Source organism: Solanum lycopersicum, chromosome 7, assembly GCF_036512215.1.
Source record: "Solanum lycopersicum chromosome 7, SLM_r2.1".
Lineage (NCBI taxonomy): Eukaryota > Viridiplantae > Streptophyta > Magnoliopsida > Solanales > Solanaceae > Solanum > Solanum lycopersicum.
Genome location: NC_090806.1, coordinates 60,061,760 through 60,088,731, shown reverse-complemented (window position 1 = coordinate 60,088,731; position 26,972 = coordinate 60,061,760). Strand labels below are relative to the sequence as shown.

Genomic DNA, 26,972 nt, shown 5'->3' with positions numbered 1-26,972 from the left:
ATTATCTAGCATTAAAATTGACATCTACGTACACATTGCCAAGCTATTTCGAACTCAAAAATCCATTTTGTTTTATCAAATTCTTAGCAATAAAGAATTACAGTTTTCTTCAAAATTGTGGGAAATTCAAAATTGAGTGGGTTAAAAAAATATTTTTTTTAAAAATCGACTGGGTCAAACCACCTTTTGGCGTTTGGTCGCATAGATCTCGAAAAAAATACCATTTTTTTAAAAATGTTCTGAAAAGGACATCCGAGGCCAAAGTTATGACCGTTTGAAGTTTCACCAATTTAAAACTAATTTTTTCAGTTTCAATCTCTAATTTGGTGAAACTTCAAACGATCATAACTTTGGCCTCGAATGTCCTTTTCGGGCAATTTTTTTTAATATAGGTATTTTTTCTAGATCTATCTGATAAACTCCATAATTTGCTTTGATTTTTAATATGATTATATTTTTATTTAATACACATGTTTTTTCTATTGGTTGATCTGATCTATGAAGAACTCGCAAGGTTTATGTACTTGGCATGAATGATCTCCATGTGATAGTGCGAATGATCTCAATGCACTTTGCAATAATATAATTTCCTTGATGCATGTCATGACTGCCAACATATGGTATAGATATCAATCAGAAAACCATTAGGTACGCATGGCATGTATGCTCTATAATAAGTTATTTCAAGCAAATTATATAATTAAATCACCCTTGTCTCGATTCAGAGGCGTATCCAAAATTTCAAAAGAATAGATGCACTATTATATATAATCTAGAGAGAAGGGCATGGATTTACGTGAACCCACGGAACCCCCTCTAGATACGCCTCTGAGGCCATTGAACAAGAAGATGAAGAGACTTGTTTTGTTGCTCACATTCACCACACCCCTACTGTTGCTCACATTTCATTCTCCCACATCAATTTTATCTCAGTTCATTTATTTTTGTTTGTTCCTCAAATAATTGGGCCTAGAGTTTTTCTCACTAAAAGAGAGGGAAAAAAAAACGAAAATGGATTAGATATACTTTACTATCTTATATAATTTATCACTAATATTTTCAAAATATTACATAGTTTAGTATTAATTAAGTCTTTACTATTATATATTGAAAAAAAAAATTGAACAGTAATTTGTTTGGATGATTGTTATGTGTTGTATTTTTTTATATGGTTATTTGAATTCAATTGTATTGTATGTTTAAATCTATCGTTAAGTAATTAAAAAAATCATTTTATTAAAGATTGATTTGATGTATTGCACGTTACCTTGTTAATTTTTTGTTCTCATTTTATCTTTATTTATTTATTTAACAATATATTTCATTATTTTACCTACCCTTTTATTGTAGCTCTGCCTCACGCCTTACTTTTCTTTAGAGTTATCATTTGAATTATAGATCCGTGACATTATATAACTATGAAGAACAATACAATCTATCTAAACATTATATTCATTCAAAACAATACAGTACGATATATTATGAAATAATACGCAACCATGTTCAATATGGTTACAACAATAGTTAGTTTTGAAATCAAAAGATGGATATGCAGGAAGCTGTTGCTATTACAACTACTATCCAAGAGGAGATGTTTTCAGCGATGGGAATTGTAAGGTGAATTATGGAGCGGTACAAAGGTTTCAATTGTAGTTTTTGTTGCATTATTCAAGAACTATAGCACGCATAAAATGAAAATTTTATATTTTCTGCGTTGGGCCTCGTTTGAACTTGAAAATATGGACGTTTGACCCACACATACCACTAATAAGATCACCAACATACACCTCTAATCATTGTTTTTTCTTTTTGTAGTGATAATATATATAGTATTAGAACAAAAAACTACCTAAATACCTTGTGGGACTATTATAGATAATGCATTGAAAAATATGCAGTAACCTTCAACATTAATAGATTAATTAAGTACAACTTGTTGCAAATTCATTTTAGAACATAATAAGTAAAAGAAATGAACATATAGAAGGATGTACAAAGTGTAATTAATTGATTTAGTAAACTTATAAGCAACATTCAAAGGAACAACAATCATACAAGTCACTCCCCTCTTTGTGAGCACATTCAAGGCAATCAAAGAAGCAATATGGTGTACAATCTCCTGCATTTACAATTTTGCAACAAATTGCAAGGAATAAAATCATCACCAAAAACATTAGTAACCCTAATTGATTGCTCATTTTATTTGCCATTTCTTCCTCTCAATTCTTGAACATTGTATATATTCCCTACCTCACCATTTATACATGAAGAAATGCATCCTTTCACCTACCAATATATTAATTAAAAAAAATAGATTCTTGACATAATTCATAGCACGTTGTTCATAATTATTATAAAGAATAGACTCAATCATACATAATTTTATAGTATATAAGGAATTATTCCAGATGTATTTTATTTTTTAAGTGCAACTTGCAAGTATTAAATAGAATTTAAATACTCTTCCATCCAAAAATATAGGTATATATAAATACAATATGTCCCTACCTTCTTCTCTAAGGATGTTTTCTTTCTCGTTCGAGACTTAATGACTTGTCTTAGATATATTTTTTATGACAAGGAAAACTCACAATAGCTATTCTTTGGGTACGTAGACATATGATTAAAATTCTGCTCCTATACAATAGCTTGTAAATCACATAGGAAAGATACTAGGCAAGCCTAGTGCAACAAGTTTGACCCAGAAGAGAAATCCGTTGTAAGGGACTTCAAACTTAAGACCAATGTTGTGTTTTAGCGATACACTAGACAAACAGGATAGTAAAACTAGTGGAGGTGAGCCACTTCCCTTAATTAAAGGTTGCTTAGTAGAAGAAAAATATGTTTCAAAAATTATTTTTCATATATTCACTAAGAATAGAAAAGTAAAAAATATCACATTAATTTAAATGAAAGACTAAAAAAAGGTTAATAATGTAGCTGTAAAAAAATGTGTAGAATTTTTTCTCTCACACCCACAATTAAGGTCACAAACCAAACCTTATATCACAAAGAATGACCTGCTTTGAGTCGGTACCAAGTTTAAAAAAAATAAAGATGACTTTTGAATCTTGTGGTTCTACATTAAAGTTATATCAAATGTACAAAATTACCATTTAATCTTGTGATCTTAAACATACCACGTGGAAAGTTGAAATTAAAATGTTACCAAAAAAAGAAAGGAAAAAGGACAAATATACCTCTGAAGTATCATAAATGGTATGCAGATATCCTCCGTCATACTTTAAGGACATTGGTGCTTCTATCGTCCAAAAACTAAAGCATATATACCCTTCATACTAACGAACATACATGTGTCATAATCTTATCCACTGATCCAACATCAGATCGCTAAACAAGATTATGTCACGTGTCCCTATTTAGTCTTCCGTTAGAGTGAAGGGCATATACACTCTAGTTTTTGGATGGCAGGGGCACCAATGTCCCTAAAGTATGACGAAGGGTATCTGCATATCATTTGTGATTGTTCGGGGTATATTTGTCCTTTTTCCCAAAAAAGAAAGAGGTCACTCCTCTTTTACAGACTAAAAAGAAAAGAAGATCATTCTTTTTTAAACGGAGGGAGTATTAACTTCCTAAAAATATAATGTGAATGTATATATGTCTTTCGGTTCATATTAATTGTTAATTTTAATCGTTTATGTATATTATTACATAACTAGAAAAAAATAGTTTTAATTAGGGGTGTCAAAAGTGAACTCAAATATAATTAACCCGCTCAGAATTTTAAGGGTTGGGCTCAAGATAATTCGAATTGGGTTCATTCTCAACTCATTCCAAGCTTAATCCATTTGAAAAGAATTCTCAATTGAGCCCAATTCAATCCTCAATTTCAACCCGTTTTAAAACTTTTTATTAAGATATGTTCCTATATTGAAGGTATGAATTATTATCTATTTAACATCTTTTAGAATTTATCCATCAATTTGTTACTTTTTAACAAAAAAATTCTTGAGCAGGAATCCGAATTGTGATTATAAGAGTTAAATATCAATATGTTAAATTATTGGGATTAACCGGGTCAAATTGGCGGGTCAAGACCCAACCCGTTTCTTAGCACATTTGAGCCCAACCCACTTGAGCCCAAAGTAAACTTAGGCGAGTCAAGACCCAACCCAATTTCTATTAAACCCATTTTAATATTTTTAATTTCAATCCAACCCGTCCATTTGACACCCCTAGTCTTAATTAAGATATTGTAGTTGGTGTTTGTTGTGTCATAAATGACTTCCTCAATCTTAAAATTCATACGTCTTCATGCAATACATTTCAAGCTAGTTATAAATATACTAAATACCAGTTTAGTTAAATTTTAATAATTCTTACAAACATGATAGAAATTATAAACCATCCAAATTAAAACAATGTCGTAATATATTATTCTAATAATGAATGACTATACTAAATGATATACATTGTGGTTTATTATTGATGTTATTTTCTTTTTACTATAAGGAATAGCTTACACCAAACTATAATTAATTTGATATCAATTATATATCATAGACTTAAAACAATGTTTATCTATTTTAGTTAAAAAATAAATGAGTTCATTTGGTGTCCATTTTTTTTAAAAAAAAATTATTACTCCTATAATGAATAACTAACACCAAACTATAATCAATTTGATACCAATTATAAATCATTAGACTTAATATAGTGTTTATCTATTTAGTTTTTTTTAAAAATAAATATACTAAATAGTGTACATTATATTGTGGGTATTGGTGTCCAGCCTTTTTTTAACCATATAATGAATAACTTACACCAATGACTAAACTATAATCAATTTGATATCAATTATAAATCGAACGTTATAAAGTTGGTTTTTGTTATATGTTACAACATAATTTTGTAAACTATATATCAATATTTTATAATTATTAAATTAGTAAATAACTACTATATCAATATAGAAAAACAATTAACCTGTGTTGTTAAAAACTTTATTCGTATAAAAAATAATTTACAATGTGTTTTATCGGTAGGTATTGCTTTACAAACAACCAACACCAACATACCAAATATTTGCACCAAAATACAAACACAAAATATGATGTTACATAAATAAACAACTCATTCAACTGATATTGTTTTTATTAATTTAAAGTAATAAATATATATATATTTATTAACCTTACCTTCTTTTAAAAAAAATAAAAAATTGGATATAAGTAAAATATTGATATGTTTTGAAAAAGAAAAAAATATTATTACATAGGGGTTATTTTGTTCTTAAATTATATATTTAAAATTGGATATAAGTAAAATAAGATATTTATTTTATTAGAGAGGTCATATTAGAAATGGAGAGAATAATTTTTTTAACAAATTCTTGATACAAATATTGTTTGCCGAGTTAATTAAGTTATTAATGGAAATTCCTATAGTCTTATTTTACCAAATTAACTACAAAGGAAAACTTTAAAACTTACACATCTCACATACGTACAAGCAAAGAAATTAATACCCTCTTGATTCATACAATAAAAGAATTAGTATGAATTATTAAAACGTAGATAGAAATAAATTAACGTAATCCAATAATTCAAAATTTTCTTTTTGATTACCACCTTAAAATTTCATTCTATGCATACATCCTTGTTAAAGAATGACAAAAAGTCTCAATCAGTAATTAATGAGATGAGTGGACTTCTTATAATGGTTGAACAATTCTCCTCCCTTGGAGCTACCTTTTGGAGTGTGAGTTAGGTCTAAAACCTAATTTAACATGGTATAACTAGACTCAAGACCCAATTTAACATGGTATAGTTAGAACCAAGACCTAATTTCACATGGTATAGAGTAGAGTCTGTCTAACCCGATGTTGGGGCCCTCAAAAATCATAATTGCTCACGCACCAGATGTTAAGCACTGGGCGTGAGGTGGGGTTTTAAAGAATGACAAAAGTCTCACATCGATGATTAATGAGATGGGTGGGAGATTAGTGAACTTCTTATAATGGTTGAACAATTCTCCTCCCTTTGAGCTACATTTTGGAGTGTGAGTTAGGTCTAAAACCTAATTTAACATGGTATAACTAGACTCAAGACCTAAATTAACATAGTATAGTTAGAACCAAGACCTAATTTCACATGGTATAGAGTAGAGTCCGTCTAACCCGATGTTGGGGCCCTCAAAAATCATAATTGCTCACGCACCAGATGTTAAGCACTGGGCGTGAGGTGCGGTTTTAAAGAATGACAAAAGTCTCACTTCGATGATTAATGAGATGGGTGGACTCCTTATAAGGCTTGGACAATCCTCCTCCGTTTGAGCTAGCTTTTGGGTGTGAGTTAGGTCTAAGACCTAATTTAACATGGTATAGTTAGGACCAAGACTTAATTTTACATGGTATCAGAGAGGAGTCCGTCTAACCCAATGTTGGGGCCCTCAAAAATCAAAATTGCTCACGCACCAAATGTTAAGCACTGGGCGTGAGGCGAGGTGTTAAAAGATGACAAAAGTTTCACATCGATGATTAATGAGATGGGTGAAATCCTTATAAGGCTTAAACAATCATCCTCCGTTTGAGCTAGCTTTTGGGTGTGAGTTAGGTCTAAGACCTAATTTAACAACCCCTTACATATGATCCACTCTCCCTTGATCTCGAGTTTAAATTTAGAATTTAAACTTAAGATAAAAATCGATACTAAAAATTCTCCATTTGTTGAATTTAGCACTTCACCATGCACAAATTCATGCACAATGTAGCCCTATATATACCCTTATGTAAATCCCTATCAATTATTCTTCAATAAAAGAAAAACATAAACCCTATTAGAAAAATTTCAGAAATGGCTTATTCTCCTAATTCCAAATCCCTTCATTATTTTTCCTCATGGAAATTCATATGCTTGATTCTCACACTATCTCTTGTTCTTGACCATGGACATGGTACTACATGCCCACCTACGCCGTCACGTATGCCGAGGCGTTTGAAAGAGGAAGCTTCTAGAATGTTCTCAGAACTTTCTGATGAAAAGAAAGAGTTTCTCAGCAGTACTAGTAACCGGTTCCATATGCTACCAAAAGGGATTCCTATTCCTCCTTCTGCACCATCAAAAAGGTGCAATTAATATGTTAACTCTTATGCTTACAGAAATCTTAGCATTTCGGTTGGTTATAATAGCTATTTGAACTTATACCTCGTTTGTAAAGAAACGATTTTATATGTTATATATAGTTATCGATCAAAAAGAAGTTATCATGTACTTTCAAGTTGTATTGAATTTATATTATATGCATATGAACTTTAAATTTATACCATAAAACTCTTTTGGTTATCATTTATTTTCCTCCTGATTTTTTTCCAATAGCTATATGTTACATTAATAAATTAAAATTATATATTAATCAATCACGATCATGTAATAATTAAATATATTAAAATACATTTAAATGTAAAAGTTTGGTATGAGTAATTTTTTTACCTGTATGTGTTGGAGGAAAAATAAAGTGCCAAGGGAAGAAGATTTTGTTAGGAAAACGCTAACAAACACAAAAATATATATGGTAAAAATAATATAAATAAAATGGGAAAATAATGATATCAAAATATTTATGTGGAAACTTTTCTAAGTAAGGGAAAATCACGAATCAAGAGGAGCAACTGATATCACTTTAGTAAGGAATTTTACACTGAATAGTCACGAATACAACACTCAAAGTGACTACTATACACTCAAAAAGAACAACACTCTTTTGGTTTCTTCCTTACTAAAATATCGCTCACACTCTATTTTTCTTGTATAGTGTATGGAATACTTCACTTTGCTCTCAAAATAATTTTTTCTCTCTAACTTGGTGTGTTTTATAAATGAGCAAGAATGCTCTATTATTTATAGGAGAAAATCATGATATGTCACTAATGACATAGGTTAATGTAGCAAGGTCCAAAGGGTTGCAAATCTTACCAGTTTGTTTGTCAACCACCAAATCTTTTATTCTCAACTCTTATCACTATTCCTTTTTAACAAATACTTGTAGAAATTGAAAAGCAAAAGCTAACCAAAAAAATGGAATGGACTCCACAAATCCCTCCAATCTCATTCACTAGAAGGAGGTATCTTCATCTTCTTTATAGAGTGCTCATATCTACAAGTTGTTTGCATAACTCAAACTTGTCTTTCGGTATCATCTTGGTTAGCATATCTGCAGGATTTTCACTTGTTTAGATCTTTTTGATGTGAAATGATTCACTCTCCACTTACTCACGAATCTAATGATATTTGACGTTGATGTGTCTTGTTCTTTGCATGGTACATGAATTTCTTACTCAAGTCTATTGCACTATGGCTGTCACAATACACAATATACTCCATCTAATGCAAACAAGCTCTTGAAGAAATCGCTTGAGACATAACATCTCCTTGCCAGCTTCAGTAGCCGCAATATACTCAGCTTTAGTTGTTGATAGTGCGATACACTTCTGCAATTTCGACTGTCATGATATAGCACCCTCTGAAACATTAAACAAATATCCAATGTGGCTTTTCTGTTATCAAGGTCACTTTTTATATCAGCATCTGTATAACCTTTCAAGATTGGATTTGATGCTCCAAAACACAAGCATTCGTCTTAGCTTCCTCTAAGGCACATGAGTATCCACTTCCTAACTTCCCAATTCTCTTTTCTCGAATTTTTGAGAAATTTGCTGACAACATCAATTGCGTGAGAAATATCAGGTCTAGTGCACACTATTGCATACAATAGACTTCAAACGACAGAGAAATATGGAATTTTGGTCATGCTCTCTTTTTCCTCCCTAGCTGTACGACACATCTTTTTGCTCAATTTCATATGACAAGCAAGAGGTGTACTAACAGGCTTAACATTCTTCATGTTGAAGCGCTCTAGTACACGTTCAATGTACTTCTTTTGGGACGAATAAATCTTTCTTTCATCTTCTCATGCCCAAAATTTGCTTGTAAATAACCCAAGTCTTTCATAGAAAAAGACTTAGACAACTCTTTCTTCAGCTCGTCAATCTTGAAAGTATTCTTGTCCACAATCAACATATCATCAACATACAGGAAAATGATGATAAAATTATTTGTCAGAAATTTTTATACAAATACACAATGATTTGATGAAGTCTTCTTATAACCATGTTCCCCCATAACAGATTCAAGCTTCTTGTATCATTGTCCAGGAGCTTGTTTTTGGCCATAAAGAATTTTTTTTGAGTTTTCACACAAAACTTTCTTTATCTTCTACTTTGAAACCCTCAGGTTATTCCATATAAATTTCTTCTTTTCAAACTTATATTTCTACGACATCAAGAATATGAGAAGATTTTCAAATCAAATATGGCAAACAATAGTGTTTTTTTAATAACACTAACAAAAAGTATAGTATTATTAATATTTATCTCGCATATCAGATACGCGAGCGAGATAAAAGAATGACAAACAAAATTGGAGGGAAGCAAGGACATGATATTTGTCTTACATCCTAGATACACGTGAATCTACTTTAATAAACTGAATCTAAAACAGATTAAACTAATTTTGAGTCCATATATTTTGTGATATGTGTATCTGAACGTACCAAAATCTGGTAAGATTCATAATAATAAAGCATATCGTGTATTTAATTAATTAGATTATATACTAATGATATTATTGTAAGTTATCCTTAAATAAAAAGTTTTGGCCCATGGATCAACCCCAACCCCGCTCCGATTGATCAAGCCTCAAGAGCCAAGGGCTTATATGGGTCAGACTTATAAGCTCTAGTGTTAAAGAGACTTGAAAAATCCTATCATAACCCTACCCAATAACGGGTTAAGTTTGGTCAGCCCCATGGACTAAGCTCATTTTAATGAATCCACTTATCACTATTCTTTTTATAACAATTACTTGTAACAATTATATAGCAAAAGTCGACAAAAAAAAAAGGATAGACTCCACAGATTTTGGCTGGCAATCAATAAGTTTACTAAATACAACTTGTAAAAAGTATTGTTAGTAAACCTAATTTACAAAATTCAAATTTTCTTATTGCAATGAAAGAAAAAATTGTGTAATTAATTTTCCTATAACAACATGACCTTCGAAAGTATTAATTAAACTGCAAGCATATATAGAGATTAAAAAAAAAAGCATAAACCCACAAAAAGAGGATCACATGTACAACATCCAACCATACACGTCAAATGCGACGTAATTATATTTATTTTTAGATATATATAACTACAAGTATCTCTTCTACCATTAGAGGAGCTGATTGGGATTTTTAAGTCATAGCTTTATCGAGATCAAAAGCAAATTATGCAAAGGTTTAGAATTTTGAAATTGCTAGTTCTAATTTTGATGGGAAAGGGTTTGACATACCTTTTAATTTTTATTATTTAAAGTTGATATACCCGTCGTTAGAAAAATGATTCCTATATATCTCTATTGTTATACAAATAGCTGATATATACCTTTTTCCTCTAATAAAAGTAAAAAAACTAATTTTAATTAAATTTTTTTAATTATGTTTTTGAATAATCCATATGGGGTATATTTGACCTTCTACTTATTTTTCTTTGAACTTTTTTGTTTCAACTACTAATTTAAATTTGTTATTTTGACGGTGAAATTTATTTATGTTTCACTTATTTTCTTGTAAATTTTACTACCCCTTTTTAAATTTAATTTACAATTACAAAAACTAAATTATTATATAGCCGCAAAAAAATTGAAGAATGAAAGAAAAAAAATAAAAAACTCCAATAATGATAATTAATGAAGTCACAAAATATTTTTTTGTATGAAAATATTAAAATACACCTTGAACTATGCTAGAAGGATTATATATATATATATATATATATATATATATATATACCGCACATGATTTTTTAAAAAATTTTAAAGTTAGAAAATAAATTTGAAACTAATTCTTTAAATGAAGGGCATATGTAAGTCATTTGTACAATAATAAAGGTTAATGACATGGTCGAATTATAATTGGTCAAAAATGGTTTTGCAAAACCACCCGTTAAAAAATAATAACATGAATGAGCCTTTTCTTTACGGTAATGGCATAAAAGAGCCAAACTTTTAATTGATGGCATAAATGAGCTTTTTCTGAAAGTTCGATGGCATATTTGAGCTTTTTCCCATAGAAATATATGTAAATCACTTTCATAACGAGGGGTATAGACAAAGTTAAGAAGTATCAGACTTTTTTCTCAATTTTGATTTACAAACCACTTGAAAGGAAGTGTACATACTAGCTTTCTAGAAAATTAATCATTTCATTTAGTTTAATTTCAATGTACTATGTTGCTCTAACTCTTCAAAAACACTGGGCCAGATGTTGAAATATTGACCCCCAGATTTGCCTAAGGAACAAGTATATTCTATATATTCCTTTTCAGATTACAACAGTTACGTTTCGTAAATCAAAAATAATAATGACACGATATTTTTTCGCGAAAAATCCTGGCTCATAAAGGGTGAAAAATCACGACCTACACATCTATAGGATTTAACTCATTTTCATTAAACTCTGAACCTCAACAACATATGACAAACCTATGTAACCTAAGAAATTATAAACTCTAATTCCTAACTAAGAAATTATAAATTTTAATCCCTAACTACCCAAGACAAAAGAAAATCAGGTTTAAGTCTTCTACCATCCGTCAAGTTTCTCAAACTTGTTAGATGAATCATACACACACACTTGATTGTAATTAAAACTCTTAATTACAATCTTACAACTTTTTCCTCACAAACTGGCAACACTTCCCAAGTAAATCTCAAAACTCTCTCAAACTCTTGATCGTATTTTGATCTTCTCTCTATGAAAGTGCACAATTTTCTCCAGCGAAACTATCGCCCTATTTATAAATTTGGATTTGAATCCAAAACTTATTTCAACTAGAAATCCTACTTGTGCTCTGCTTCTTTTCTCTCTTTAAACTTAGAACTCACACATAGGATACCAACTTCATGTGGAACTCCTAGTTCAACTCAAACTTCTCTCAATTTTCTTTCTTGACTTCACTTTGATTCTTGAACTCTTTATTTACGCCCTTTATTTACTTCTTTGATCATACTTCCTACTTCTCTTAGGATTTATACTTGTGTTTACACTTTGACTTATTATGCGCTCCATTTTCCTCGTAGAACTCCTTTATAAAAAGAAAACTTTTGCACTAGTTGCTTGTCGAAAAAGCAATCCTCCCACTGCTTAATAACTTCTAATTTGCATGGTCGACGTTTCCTAATCTCAGTCGAATTCGATCTGAAAGGAACATGTCGACACCGTTCTTCTATGCATCAAGCATCAAAATCTTTCTCGATCAAAGTCCTCAAAAGTTATGCATTTTAGGAGGATCGACACTGGTGTGGTAATAAGTAGTGTCTAAGCAACATAGAAGTGTGCTTCTAAAACTACTACAGCTACAGATGAAAGATGGTAAAAAAAAAAGAATACAAAGCAACTTATTTTCAAAATGCCATATTCTACTACAGTATTTGAACATATAAAATTTCTCCGATGCCATCTATCGTTTGTCTTTTCTTTTGAATCAATGGAGCCATTACCTTGACTAATTCTAAGCTCAAAAAGCAGCATTTTGCTTCCTAAGCAGGAAATGCACAAGTTCGTTTTTCTGCTGATTAACCTATTCGAACTTCTTTAGCCTGAATTTGCTCGTGGGGAATCTGCTGAGGACGCGATGATCCAGCTTTTGGTAATGGCATTGAAACTTTTCGAGAGCATTATATACGAAGCCATCAACTTGATCATCATACCTTTCATACAGCACGGGAAGCACATGTGCAGCAACAAAGCCTGAGACAATCAATATCACAAGCATATTCAAAATTAAAACTTTCTGGATCTTGACGTGACTTCCGGAGAAAGATATGAATATTCTTAATATAAAACCTCGAAAAGAATTCAGAATAAATGCATAATCTATAGCTGCACAAGCAATCCATATTATGGCAAGAAAACTTACCAATGTACAGAACAGTAAAAAAATTGCACCAGCTTCCAATAATAGCAGCAACCAACAAGCTCGCCACAACCTAGAACAAATCCCATGACGTTAATTAAGTAGTCATCAGAAAAGGCTCAAAAATAGATGATTTCATGAACTCATATTTCAAGAACCAAGTGCTTAAAGGTCAAAGCATCCCGAGAAGAAACTCCAATATGAACAAAAGAATGGTATCTTCTTCGGTTGACTATGTTATCCACTAAATATACCAACCATTTAACGATAGGACTTCAGAGCAATACAGATCATGCTCATAACAATTAATAAAGAACAAAATTGTTTGCAAAAATTCAGTAAAGTGATGCAGATTCTTGAAACTGAATTAAAGGGAAAGAGAAATTTGCTTGCATTCTTTCTGCTATCGTTTACAGCGTGAATGTTGTGCTTCTTGCATTTCTTTTCACTAAGGGGTCGTTTGGTAGAGTGTATTAGCAAAAATAACGCATGCATTAACTTTGTGTATTAGTTATATCTCGTTTGGTGCACTTTTTCATGCTATGTATAATCAACGTAAGCATTACTTATACACTCTATTGTGTATTACGGAGTGTATTACTAATACCAAAGATTTCTATGTATTAGTAATACACATGATTTTAACACTTGCATTAGATTAACTAATGATAAAAAAACTACCCTCTGAACCTTGTCAAAACATTTTCAATACGTTTCCACGGTAAACTAATGTTGTTCTCAAAACATAATCTTTGCAAAATGCAGTAATAAAACATATAGATTATTGCAATTGCTAAGATTTTTTATACAAAGAACTATTTTTTTTGATAAAATAATTTTGAAACTTTAAAAAATGTTGCTGCTCTACTACGTTCTTCAAAATCAAAACACATTTGACAAAAGGAGTATGAAGGGGCAAAATACAGAGTAACACACATACTATTGCTTCTAGAAAATATAATAATAATAATAAAATATTATTGCTTTTAGGGAATGAGTAGATAAAAAATGAATATTGAGAACTTGAAATAACTAGTTTGCTGGTGGTAGATTTTGAGGCACGATGGGGGTTAAAGGATGAGGTATTCAAATGACTTGAATTACCAAGGTTAAATGATTATCTTGAGGTGTAATTATGAGTTTTAATTTATCTTTATTACATTTTTGATATACTTCCAATCTTAGGATGTGATAAGTAAAATTATTAAAACAAGGTATTGATTTTGTGATTTGAATCCGTAATTTATAACTATCATAGAAAATTTTATCTTATTTAAGTGTTCTTCTATCAATGCCAATAAGAAGTATAAGAGTTGTTTTTTTTTCGAATTTCCTCAAAAATATCATAAAATGTTAAAAATTATTTAATTTATTTTTACGTATTGATGTTGTTTCAGGAATTAGGAAGAGAAATTCTAGAACAATTAGATTGTTCAAGATACTTGGCAAATGCCGAATCAAAGAAAGTTTAGTAAAGGGTGAGAGAGCCCATGGCCTTAGCAAAAATATATGGCAAAGTTGATGTAGAGGAAGCAAAATAATTTTTGAAGAGATCAGACTTAATTGTCCATACATATAATACAAATCAAATGCATGGTAGTTTGTAATGAGATTGGATCTGAGGAATTTTTTGAATTTAAAATAAACTTATCTATTTAAAAAGATACTAACAAAAAAAATGATGATTTACCACTAAGAATTGTTTGATGTTAGTCCCACAGGCAACATCTTGAAGGAAGCCCAAAGCACGGTTTACTTCAGCTCCTATTGACTTGGCAATGCTGATGAAAAGGTCATCACGTAAAACAAGACGAGGGACCTTAGCTGGAGACCTGTTTCCAAAGAGATCGTACATTCACTTATTCAAGAATATCATACCAATTAATGAATGAGATTAAGACAGGAGAAAAGAATGACGCTCAGGAAGCAGGTTAAGTTGCATTACCTGTTTATCATGCCAGAAGCATTTTTCCAAAGAAACTGAATAATCATACCAATGACAAGAGCAAAGCATAGAAGTGAAAGAAAATTGTAGTTCAGCCACTCAAATAGCACCCAGATGGCAGTGGCACTGGTTAAAACACCAGCTGAGATTTTCTTGTTTCTCCATAACAGGACGTCAGCAGCTATAAAAACCGATGAAGCATATAAAGGATTGTAACACAACCATTGTAAGGACAAAGAAAAGCGAATGTATAAGGTGGCCTACATTTGCCTCCACCTAAAATGTGGTGTACTGGCTTTTGACGGCCAAATAGCCTATTGAGCTGAGCATTAACTGAACTTGATTTCTCCTGTTCAAAGAAGGACCCTGACGTCTGCTTTGACAGAGACTTCTGCTTTGATAGACCATCAGCAATTGATTCCACAATGTTGTTCAGAAGATCCTCAGCTATAGTTCTCTCAGACATTTTCCCACCCTTTTAAGATGCATTAGAGATTAAGTCAGTCATGAGAAGATTAAACCTAAATACACAAAGTTATCACAGACAAGTGCAAGCTTCATGTGGACCGAAAACTGGTGAAAATCTAACAAGCAAAAACAGTTTTTATAACTATTATAACAGTACAACAACATACATGATTGTCCAGGTTGATACAAGGCTGAAAAAAATTTGATCCTAATTACATCCAAAATTTTGCCTTTCCACTCATGCAGAAGGAATCAACTTCCCTTCCCACCAATCTAGACATTCTTCTTTTTCTTGTTACAGTTTTTCTTCTCGTATTTCTGACGGAAGAAGGTAATTTTTTCCTCTATGAACTGCATATTGCTAATCTGACACAGAACTGGCACTAATTTACTATAGTTAAAGAATGAATTTGAAAGCCCTATCTGATATCTCCTCTTTATTATAAAATTAGCTAATCATATCCTCATAATCCTTTTCTCTTCTAGCAACTTAAGCTCATCCTTCATCTAAAAGAATCATATGTTATAATCTCCAAGATAGAGCATTGTAGTCATCAGAACAGTAGAAAATTACGGTTTATACTCCTGAATTCTCTCCAGGACCTGTACATTATTTTGCAGATCTTAGACAATTCAACAACTTTAAGACAATAAACTTGTGGTGGTATTCCAGCTAGAATCCAGTCATCCGAAAAAGGATAAGGTGAATTAAACAAATTCGAATAATTAAGAATCTCTCTCCCATCAGTCAACAAACTCTATTCATTTCTCAAACATTGATAATGTAATGATAGCAGTGAAACATTTATATATACAATTATATAATGATAATCACAACCACAACTATCAAACCAAGGAAACATACATGAGCCATGACTATAGGCAGCTTAACAATTGCTTTTCAAGTTGAATCAAAATAAGGTGTTCCCCCTGTACAGAGTCTTGATTAAACAGCTCAATCACTTCATACGCAGTGGAACAAACTCACGACTATACGACAACAACATACCCAGGGTAATCCAACAAGTTGGGTTTGGGGAGGGTAGGATGTATGCTAAAACTTACCCCTCAAAACAAATATAGTCTAATAAAAAAAAGTAGCAAGATAAACAGCAATTTACAAAAAGGAAACTAGAAAAAGTAAGGCAAATACTGTGCACAAAAGTTCCTTTTTCTATATTGGCGGGCCAATGGACGTATACGAATAACAAATCTGACTGCAAAAGCATATCTGGATTTGGGGGCTAATGAAGGATTTAACATATGAAGCAAAATATCACCAAGGATGTACCAGAAAGAGTGTAATTTAGCTTAAAATTAATTTCACCAGCAAACAAATAATATATGTAGCTCTAATCAAAACATTATACTTGTAAATTGTAATTGTACCTCTCATCATCATCATCATACCCCAAAGCACAGAAAATTAAAGTATTGGAAAAGCCAGAAACTTACACACAAAGTAAAAATGGCAAAAAGAACATAACTTTGGAGTGGGGCAACTCCATAAACCACCAGAACACAACTCCAACAAAACAACCCCCAAAATCAGGTATATGCATTACCAAAAACACCCCAACTTCTTGATTTTGGTACAATCAGATAAACCCAGTACAGAAAAATCTAAAACAAGCAAACCCCAGATGTCAAAAATCAGAGAGAGAGAGAAAAAAGACTCACCCAAAATGTAAGAACAAAGCAGCAAGCAACAGAACCAAAGCTGAAAAGCCAAGAAATGCAAAAGGGTTGATTCCTTTTTGGCTAAAAGAGATACTTTTTGGGGTTTGAACCCCTTTTCGTGAGGTATCACTGTTGTATTTAGCTCTACACTTTTATGTACACTGACACAGTTGGTGGAAGTGATTTATTTATTGGAATTGGAGAGTAGGGATTAATGTAGAATTTTGAATTGGGAAATGGGACGAAGATGATCAGAATCTATAAAAGATTGTTTGTTTCTACATAACGGCACATGCCACACAGTCCAGCTATCGATTTGATTAATTCGAATTTACGTTGTAATAAAGTTTATTCACTAATAGTAACAAATATATATTTTATTAATTATTTTTTCAGATTTGAAATTTTATGATTTTTAAGTTAAAGAATAAAAGAATATCTATTTTTGATTTTTGAATTATTTTAAATTATTTTTTATCTTGTCAACTTATTTGTAGTTATTTTTAATTTATTTAAGTTATTTTTTATATTTATTATAAAAATTTGACCAACTTTTAAATCAATTCAAATAAGTGTTGGTGCAATTATTCGAATACCTTTTGATTCTCGATTTTGCCGCCTTTAATTGCTAGATTTTTTATAGGTGTGTTTGGTATTTTAGTCAAGGACATTCATCTTAGTTTAACTTTGATAAATTCAGTTTGCAGTTGAACATATCGATAAATATACGTAAAATCAAAATATAAGAATAATATAGTAGGTGAATAGAAGTCGTATAAATTTTTAGAGATTTGATGATGAATGTTTGTGCTGGATTTCGGGTTGATTGAGTATTCTAAGCTTCGAGTTCAAGAACGACATATATAGTAAGTAAATTGTATAACACAGACATACTCATGAAAAATGTAAAGTGTATTGCTATTACATTCCTTGATTTGAGATATTTTACGATAGTGTCAAAACTACAATTTTAAAGGTTATAAAGGTAATATACAATTCACCAATAACAAAGTATAATGGCTAATTGTTGTTTTTTACGTGAAAATATCATTAGTGGTGTCAACTAATATTCTTTTATAGTGATCACTATAACAATTCCAATTTTACAATAGAAACAACATTCAAATATAATAATCACGTAACTCATTAAAATTATGAACACAAATAAAACTAACAATGAAATTGCAGTATAACAATGGGCTAGTAAAACCAAAAGAGTTGTTGAAGAAGATAAATAGATGGGAGATGAGAAACTTAGTTGTGAAAATTATAAGGGATGAAAGGACTTAAAAAAAAAAAATTCTCTAACAATTTGCATAACCATTCTTTCTCATATGTAGTCCTTTTTAACTAGTTGGTAATTAGCTTGGAGTCCCAAAATCAATATTTGTAATGGTCTTCTAATTCTGTTGTTTCTTCTCAACCCGGCCAATAACTAATTATGTGGCATATGTATATATTCTCATTAGTAATTATTTTTCAAAGTAATTATTTTTAAGAGTTCGGAACTTAAAAGGTGAAAAATGTTAACAAAAATTTTAAAACGGTATATGAATTTTTTTAAAAACTAAAACGGCAAAATCGCTCACTAAGTAGCGATTTTATCCGTCGAAAAAAGTAAAATCGTTGCTATAACAGTGATTTGTTAAATTTGAATTTTTTTTAAAAAAAAATATATATTTTTAAACAAAATCCCTCCCGAAGGAGCGATTTTCATTATATATATATATATATATATATATATTATTTTTATTATGTCAGCGACTTGAGTTCAAATTTTTTTTAAGTTTAAATAATTTTTTTTTAAAAAAAAAAATCAAATCGCTGCCAAGGCAGCGATTTTAAACTAATTTTTTTTTAGCAATTTGATTTTAAAAAAGAAAAAAAATTAATTAAAAATCGCTGCGATTTGATTTTTTTTAAAAAAAATTATTTAAACTTTAAAAAAATGCAAAAAATAATTTTAAAAAAATTAAACTTAAGTCGCTGCCTCAACAACAATATACTAAAAAAAAATTAGTTTGGAAATCGCTCCTTTGGGAGCGATTTTGTTTAATTTTTTTTTTTTAAAAAATCAAATTTAACAAATTGTTGCTATTGCAGCGATTTTATTTTTTCAAGCGGACAAAATCGCTACTTCATAAGCGATTTTACCTTTTTGGTTAAAAAGAAATTTCATTTACCGTTTTGAAATTTTTGTTAAGATTTTTCACCTTTTAGGCTTCGGACTCTTATTTTTAATGGGTATTACCTATAATTACTTATAATAAATAATTCAATCAAACAAGTAATTATAGTATTTTTTTCACAATATGATACATATTACTCAAAACTAAACTCATATCAGATACCAATATCATGTTTAAACATCTCTCTACAAGAGGATTTTCTACTATTATTCATGTGTTATTTCTACACTTTAAGTGCTCATGTTTTTTTAAAAGGAGCACAAAACATAGAAGCTACAGAGCTAAATTATATTGAGCAGGACCATTGTAAACTAGTAAATACTAACATCTTCAAAAAAAAATAGAAATAACTAAGGAATTCACAAAACTTGGGAGCTAGGTCGTGATCTGGTACACAAAACATCCCGTGTTAATAATCAGAGTTTAATTTGGAAAAGAGCCGCATCCCACGAGGTGTGATGTCAATAATCTACCCTGACGTAAGTATTAGTAACTACTTCTACGAGTTGAATATATATTAATAAATCTCAAGCAGTTTGAGCTCCAGCACAGACAGGTGGATTCTGTTTTCCTACAAAAGTAGGCTTGACATTCTCACAACTAGTCTTTGCTGGTCCTTCCTTTCCATTATAGGCAATGTCTATGTCTCCAACTTCCACTCCTTCACATGGTACTCCTTTACTGCATAATAGTTGTACTGCATCTTGTGTACTTGATGTACCCTTTACATTTTTTATGCTCACTTTGCTTATCTTCACTAGTGATGGCAACTGCAAAACAAACAAACAGTGGTACAATCAGAAATTTCACTCAGGATAATCAAGATATCAATATGCATATATAACAAGTAATACTTATTTGACTTATATATAACGAAAACAAATCTGACATATGTCGTGACATTCATGTTGCAATAGAACTTTTGAAACTTATGATAATATATACTAAATATTTTGTAGCAATTGTCGTCAAAAGAAGGTTCAACTCACCACACGTCCTTTTGCGAACCATATAACATTACCCTTATTAATAATGTAGTAGAATTTCTACACTATCATTACATTTAAAAGATAAGTACGTGTAGCACCTATATATATACTACCAGGTCATTTAAAAGAAAAATGCACGTAGCACTTATTATACATCATAAAATAATCAATTTAAATGATAAGTGTATGTAACATGACCTATACACTATCATATCATATCAATTACACATAGAATATATATATACTATCAGATTATTTAAAAGATAAGTGGACGTAGCAAATATACATAATTATAAGTGATGAATAAAGAGTTCTTACATCTTTGTTGCATTGATTGTATGGGCAATAAACTTGATCAATAACAACAGGGTTGCTAACATTTTGCACAATAATATCTTCATAATGCAACTCAGTAACAACACCTTGATGTGAAGCTGGCCATGTCTTGACCCTAACCCCATTATCAGTATTAATAAATGTGCAATTTTTTACATAAACTCCTACTACAGGCTTTTCACCAGGAGTTTTTCCAAGACTTCCAACACTAATACCATGTCCAGGTCCACAAGTAACTTTAGTAATATGAAGCTGTTCCAATTCATCACCTATAGATATACAATCATCTCCTGTTCCAATTACACAATCTGTTATGTTCACGTTTTTCGATCGAGCAACGTGAATACCATCAGTGTTGATGCTCTCCTTTGGGGCTGAGATAGTAACTCGGTTTAATGTGAAGTTGTTGCAACCGTTAACATTCATATGGAAATTTTTGCTGTCTTTTGAAGTTATGTCTTGGATTGTTGAACTGTTAAGGTAGTTGAAGCTCAAATTCTGTATCAATCACCACAATATTTATATTAAGAAACATAAAAATGGTTTTATATATGCATAGGTGGATCTAGTACAAATAGTATGTCATTCGTCTCAATTTATGTAGCATCGTTGACTTAACAAATCTTAGGTATTTGTGTGGTTATAATAAATTATACTCTCTCTGTCCCTGTTTAGTTGTCCACTTTAGAAATGATACACATATTAAGATAACAAAAACTAGCACAGTAAAGTTACAATTTTATCCTTGTTAATTATGGTTTCAAAAATGATGAATCAAAACTTGAACATATTCAAGAAGTTTAAATGAGGGAGTATTAGGAACAGAGGGAGTATTAATTAAGGGTAAAAAGGGAATTTGGAAGTTGAATTGTTTCTAACTATGGAAAGGTGTCATTCGAACTAAAAAGAAAATAATGTCATATAAATTGAGACGTATAACGAACTTAGTTTTGATAGAATATGGAATGTGTATCCATAAAGTTTGAATCTTTGAATGAAAGGGACTTACATAGGGAAGATGAGCACACTTTGTTTTGGCACAATCATTTTGAGCCCATGCAGCTTTACCTTGTCCATCAAAAATGCCAGTACCAGATAATGTGAATTGATTAACATAATTAACAGTAAACCATTCACCTTCAGGGAGTGCTTTAGGATCTGGAGAAGCTTGTAAAGTGCCTTGTAGTTGAAACTCAAGTGGTGCCTTGCATGGACCTTCTAATTTTACTTGTTTCATTTGGAATGTACCTTTTGGGACTATTACTCTACTTGGACTTGTTGATGCACATGCCTCTTTAAATGCATCCAATATTGCCTATATATATGTTACATTCATATTCATCATCAACATATATAACACAATTATTTTTTGCAATAGAACGCTACAACAATAATATACTCAGTAAAATGTAAGCAGATCATATGAAAAAAAAATTATCAATACAAATATATCCTCTTTTATTTTCAATCATAAAGTTTAAGGGGAAAATAACTTTTAAACATGTGGCTATAATATGTCATCATGAGAACATATCTATTCTGAATTATCTCACTTTAAATTATTTCTAAATATATAAACACATTTTTCTTTTTTTAAAATATACCGTCTCAAATTATTTGTTACGATTATCGTACCTTACTAATATCTCCATTAGGTGTTGCACCAAATTTGGTAACATCAAACACTCCTGGCTGACCTGTTGGTGCTGCTGGTGCCTGAGCCACTCCAAGTCGTGCTAAAAATAACATTAATGTAAATACAAATAATATCTTGATATTTAATTCCATTTTTCTTTTTTTTTCTTTTTTTTTTTAATTTTTTCTTCTGTATTTTATTTTATTGTGTTTTTTTTTTAATTGTTTTTGAAATGGTAAAGTGAAGGTTGAAGCCCTCTTATAGTGTCATGAACATGAATTAAGACCAGTAAATTTGTGGGAGTGTGAATAGGAATTTAGTGGTTCATTTTATGTTTGATATTTTTAGCCTTGTGACTTTTTCTTATTAATTTTATTATGCATAGCTAATTAATCTCTTAAATTAGATGGTAAACATGAGTTAATCTTTTATGGAGTACATTCTCTATTGGGAAGAGGATGAAATGATTAGGATAATTTACATGCAAATACAAATAATTAATTATTAGGTTGTGTTGAAAATTTAAGTTCCTTTTGGCCAAAGAGCCAAGTTATAAGGAAGGGTATCTCTTGCAGTTATAAAATGTAATCCTAGTCATTGATTGATTGTCATAATTTATCAACCATTTTGGGACAAGATATTTTAAAAAATATTATAGTTTCAAGTTTCTTCGGAGTATGTTACTATAGTATCAAATCCACATATAAATCATGTATGCAAGTTGGCACAGCGCTTTCGCTTGAAAAAAATTTCGCTCATTTGGTCTGTGCGGTCAAATCAACTCTCCTGCCTGTGTATCCCATACCCGGTGCCGTTGATCTGTCTGATGGGAGAGATCCACCAATCAATTTCTTTATTTCAATGTGTTGTATCCTCTACAGGGGTGGAGTACCCTCTATTCAATATATGATTTCCTGCCCAGAGGGATCTGGAAACATTGAATTCGCCAATTTGCAAACTTTTCTTTGATTCCGGAGGAGGTGATGCAATAGATGGGTTGTCAACGTTTAGCAGAGGTTTCATATTCAAGTTTTAAATATAGAAAAAAAATTATGCATCATGAATCATAATTAATTAAGCTTTAATACGAATATCTGACACTAGATGGAAAAAAATCTCCATTATCCCCTCTTAATTTTAAATAAATTTTATACAGTAATATTTCAAGTTTACGACAAATTGACTACTAATATTAAATATAATATGTACCTTCCATTTCTAAATTAATACCTTACTACTAGGGTCATTTTATGAGACAAGGGAGATGTTTCAAGATTAAAATAAATTCTTCAATCAAATATTAAATTTAAATCAAATATTATATCATATTTAATATCCAAATTTCAAAAAGAATAAATCTTTATTAAGTTAAGTTAAACAGAAACAAAACGAAATGGCCGACAGATTATTATTTATTTATAACTTTTTTCACTTTTATTTGTATTTGGTTGAGTTAAACTAATAAGTTTGAGAAACATGATCAAGATTAATAATGTTGAACCAATTTTAATTAGGCCTAATGTACACTATTATTATTATTGTTTATCATTTTCTTTGTCTCAATTTATGTGACATAGATTAACTTAACATGAAATTAAAAATGATTAATTTTAGGAATCACATAGTTTTAGTATGAAATTACATTATATCCTTCTTTAATTTGTAATTGCATTAATCTTTCAAAAAGTAACACAAACCGAATACGTAACACAAGCCGAATACACTGTAATGTAGCTCGGATACTGTAAAGAGTATCTCAAATATATCATAACATAAACCAGACACATAATATGTAGCTCAAATACATTCAAAAGTATCTCGAATATGTTATAACGTAAATTGTACCTAATATGTGGCTCGAATACATTCTTACGTAGCTAGAATACATCATTTACAAATAAAAGGGAATATAGGAAATAAGAGAAAATATTTCAATAGTTTTTCCAATTAAAAAAGTGGGAAAAAAAAAACTTTTAAAAGTTGTGCATCTAATATAAGTCATATATATTAGTGAAAAATTAAAATTAAATTGTTACCATATTTATATATATAGAAACTTTGTCATTCTTATGTGAAGAGACTAAAAGAAAAATGAGTTACCAAATACTTGACTAACATTAAAAGAAATTTTCAAGTTGATCACCTAATCCTAAAAAATTACTTACAAGTCATCATAGGCTACATTTTCTAGTATTAATTTATGTTGAAAAGAAGTGTGGTTGTAAAAAAACCTTATACTCCAAAGTAAAGCCCCACTAGAATATGACATGGAGATTTCAAGTAGAAACTAGAACAAACAACAATATTTTGAATGTCTAGTTGGCACCAATGAAAGCCTCAAAAACCTTATCCCACATCATAAATCTAATCTTTCCCCACATCCAAAAACTAAGCCAATTTCCCTTCACACATCACAAAATTATCTAAAACATATTGACCCTCCCCTCCCCTCCAACATCACCATTGTAACAAAGAATTGGAAAATCCATTTCCAAAACCAAACCAAAGAGAGTAATTGAGCAATGGCTGCTTCCACACAATGTTTCTTGCACCAATATCATGCACTAAGATCTAGCCCTGCTAGAACATCCTCTGTTTCATCTCCTAAGCCTAACCAATTGATTTGCCGTGCACAAAAGCAAGATGATGCCAGCAACGCCGCCGTCTCGAGACGATTGGCTCTTACTCTCCTCATTGGTACTGCTGCCATTGGTTCCAAGGTTTCCCCTGCAGATGCTGCCTATGGAGAAGCTGGTACTTTTTATCCCATAATGAATTTTTACACTGTAAATGTTTATCACTACTTCCTTTTTGTTTTAATGTGAACATGATCACTTAATTGTGATGTATGCAGCAAATGTTTTTGGTAAGCCAAAGGAAAACACTGATTTCTTGCCATACAATGGAGATGGATTCAAGCTCCAAGTCCCAGCTAAATGGAACCCCAGCAAAGAAGTTGAGTACCCTGGTCAGGTTCTCAGATATGAAGACAACTTTGATTCCACAAGTAATCTTATTGTTGCAGTAACTCCAACTGACAAGAAGTCCATCACCGACTACGGCTCCCCTGAAGAGTTCCTCTCTAAAGTAATAATACTTGTATCATGCATTTTATAGTTCAGCACTAATGGTTAGCTGACAACTTGAGTTTTCTTTTTGTTTCTCAACAGGTGGACTATCTGCTAGGAAAGCAAGCTTACTTTGGTAAAACTGATTCAGAGGTAAGTAATCATAACTACTAGCTACTTTTCTTATGACATGAGTAAAGATCACTAACATTAAACCCACTTCTATATAACTTGAGCAACTGCTAGCTTCGAGTATGAACAAATGAGTCTACAATTCAGTCAGTATATAAGCTACCCTGTAAATTAGTCTTCAAGTGGCAGAATCACTCCGTAAGATTGTAACAAGTAATCATACACCACCTACGCAAGTAAGTAAAATGCATTTCAATTTACCAACTGTTTTTTCCTATAAATCAAAACAAACCATATAACAACACATGGAATGAGTGAAGTGCAAAACAATGTGTCCGTCCCAAGGAAGTTGGAGTCGGCTATATAGGTCCTCATTGTCTGTGTTGCTCCGCCCTGCAATTGTCTAAATTTAACTGAACTAATGTATGGGGAAAAATGAAATGGGGATTCGTTTGTGCAGGGAGGATTTGAATCTGGTGCAGTGGCAACTGCTAACCTGTTGGAGGCATCAAGCGCAACAGTGGGAGGAAAAGAGTACTACTACTTGTCAGTATTGACAAGAACTGCAGATGGAGATGAAGGTGGAAAGCACCAGTTGATCACAGCCACAGTGAATGATGGCAAACTTTACATTTGCAAGGCACAAGCTGGTGACAAGAGATGGTTTAAGGGTGCTAAAAAGTTTGTGGAGAATGCTGCCACTTCTTTCAGTATTGCTTAAGAATGGGAAAACTAAAGAAAACCATTATTTAAGTTTGTATGTACTTAGTTCTTCCCCCCTCTACAAAACATATGGTGCTGAGATGAGTTGCTTAATTGGACTTCTTTTTTGCTCTTTCCAACCAATCCCAAAAATGTTTTTAGACATGTTTCAAGTACTGTTGGAGGAAGCTTAATGTTAATAATTTCATAATCTGTTGATGGACTACTCTCTGTGTTAAAAAGTCTAGAACCACTGAGGGATGTCATAGAATCGATCCCTTCACTCTTTAATTAGAGATCTTAATTTCAAATCCTAGTAACATAGAAATTCCCAATAAGAAGGGCACCACCCTTAAATGGGGCCTTACACGGAACAAGTTTTGGAGTAGTCAAGGCTAGTAAATTTCGGGTACCAAATAGTTGAATGAAAAAAAGAGGTTCAAGAAGAGAAGTTCATTCTAACAACTCTAAACTCACAAGGCTTTAGTGATAGATGATCTTGTGGAAATGGGATCATCTCAAAAAGGAAAACTACAAGCTATATAATCACTAATTGGATATAAAGAGAAAACAAAGGGAGTTTCTATTTCCTCTACTCTTCATTTTTGGTTATTCCAAGGAGCTAAACACAACTCTCATATGCAGATGAACAGTAGGAGAGAACTGTGGACTAAATTTTCCAGTCCATCTATTCCTAAAGATAAAAGAGTTCCCAGTAAAAAGGTTGACGAAAAGATTCAAAAGAATTTATCTGGTACAAAGCTTCTATTTTTATAGTGATGTACTCGTATATAAGGCAATAAATATGCCTTAGTGAATAACAGTGACAAGCCCTCTCAAACTTC

General features: G+C 31.2%; 3 protein-coding genes across 5 annotated transcripts; 1 reads left to right on the top strand and 2 right to left on the bottom strand.

Moving 5' to 3' along the window:
* Window positions 1–12,464: 12,464 nt before the first annotated feature.
* LOC101247935 (reticulon-like protein B8) lies at window positions 12,465–17,374 on the bottom strand. 3 transcript variants are annotated; one of them, XM_004243569.5, is made up of 6 exons: window positions 17,076–17,374; window positions 15,192–15,402; window positions 14,928–15,108; window positions 14,673–14,814; window positions 12,986–13,055; window positions 12,465–12,816 (listed from the first exon to the last, which is right to left on the bottom strand). In XM_004243569.5, exons 2-6 carry the CDS (start codon window positions 15,391–15,393, stop codon window positions 12,647–12,649), a joined length of 765 nt encoding a protein of 254 aa, XP_004243617.2. In that variant the 5' UTR covers window positions 15,394–15,402; window positions 17,076–17,374; the 3' UTR covers window positions 12,465–12,646. The 3 variants fall into 3 exon arrangements, with proteins under 3 accessions (XP_004243617.2, XP_010323927.2, XP_069143094.1); XM_010325625.4 differs by having other exon boundaries at window positions 16,785–17,105; XM_069286993.1 differs by lacking the exon at window positions 17,076–17,374 and adding an exon at window positions 16,261–16,284.
* A 1,975-nt stretch (window positions 17,375–19,349) lies between these two features.
* On the bottom strand, window positions 19,350–22,432 carry LOC101268588 (polygalacturonase-like). Its single transcript, XM_004243836.5, has 4 exons — window positions 22,225–22,432; window positions 21,599–21,904; window positions 20,572–21,087; window positions 19,350–20,034 (listed from the first exon to the last, which is right to left on the bottom strand). Exons 1-4 carry the CDS (start codon window positions 22,375–22,377, stop codon window positions 19,792–19,794), a joined length of 1,218 nt encoding a protein of 405 aa, XP_004243884.3. The 5' UTR covers window positions 22,378–22,432; the 3' UTR covers window positions 19,350–19,791.
* Window positions 22,433–24,629: 2,197 nt separating this feature from the next.
* On the top strand, window positions 24,630–26,340 carry PSBP (photosystem II 23 kDa protein). Its single transcript, NM_001247180.3, is given in 4 exon segments — window positions 24,630–24,979; window positions 25,080–25,312; window positions 25,396–25,446; window positions 25,886–26,340. Coding segments are annotated over 4 exon segments (777 nt in total). The 5' UTR covers window positions 24,630–24,747; the 3' UTR covers window positions 26,147–26,340.
* Window positions 26,341–26,972: the final 632 nt, after the last annotated feature.

Excerpts from the sequence above, each read along its gene's own strand:
- LOC101247935 (XM_069286993.1), bottom strand. Across the intron at positions 13,056-14,672 it reads ACATCAAACAATTCTTAGTG|GTTGTGGCGAGCTTGTTGGT; the intron begins GTAAATCATCAT and ends GATTTGTTCTAG. Across the intron at positions 12,817-12,985 it reads TTTTACTGTTCTGTACATTG|GCTTTGTTGCTGCACATGTG; the intron begins GTAAGTTTTCTT and ends TGATTGTCTCAG.
- LOC101268588 (XM_004243836.5), bottom strand. The coding sequence starts at position 22,377 with ATGGAATTAAATATCAAGATATTATTTGTATTTACATTAATGTTATTT. Across the intron at positions 21,088-21,598 it reads AGTGTGCTCATCTTCCCTAT|AATTTGAGCTTCAACTACCT; the intron begins GTAAGTCCCTTT and ends TGATTGATACAG. Across the intron at positions 20,035-20,571 it reads ACAATCAATGCAACAAAGAT|TTGCCATCACTAGTGAAGAT; the intron begins GTAAGAACTCTT and ends TTTGTTTTGCAG.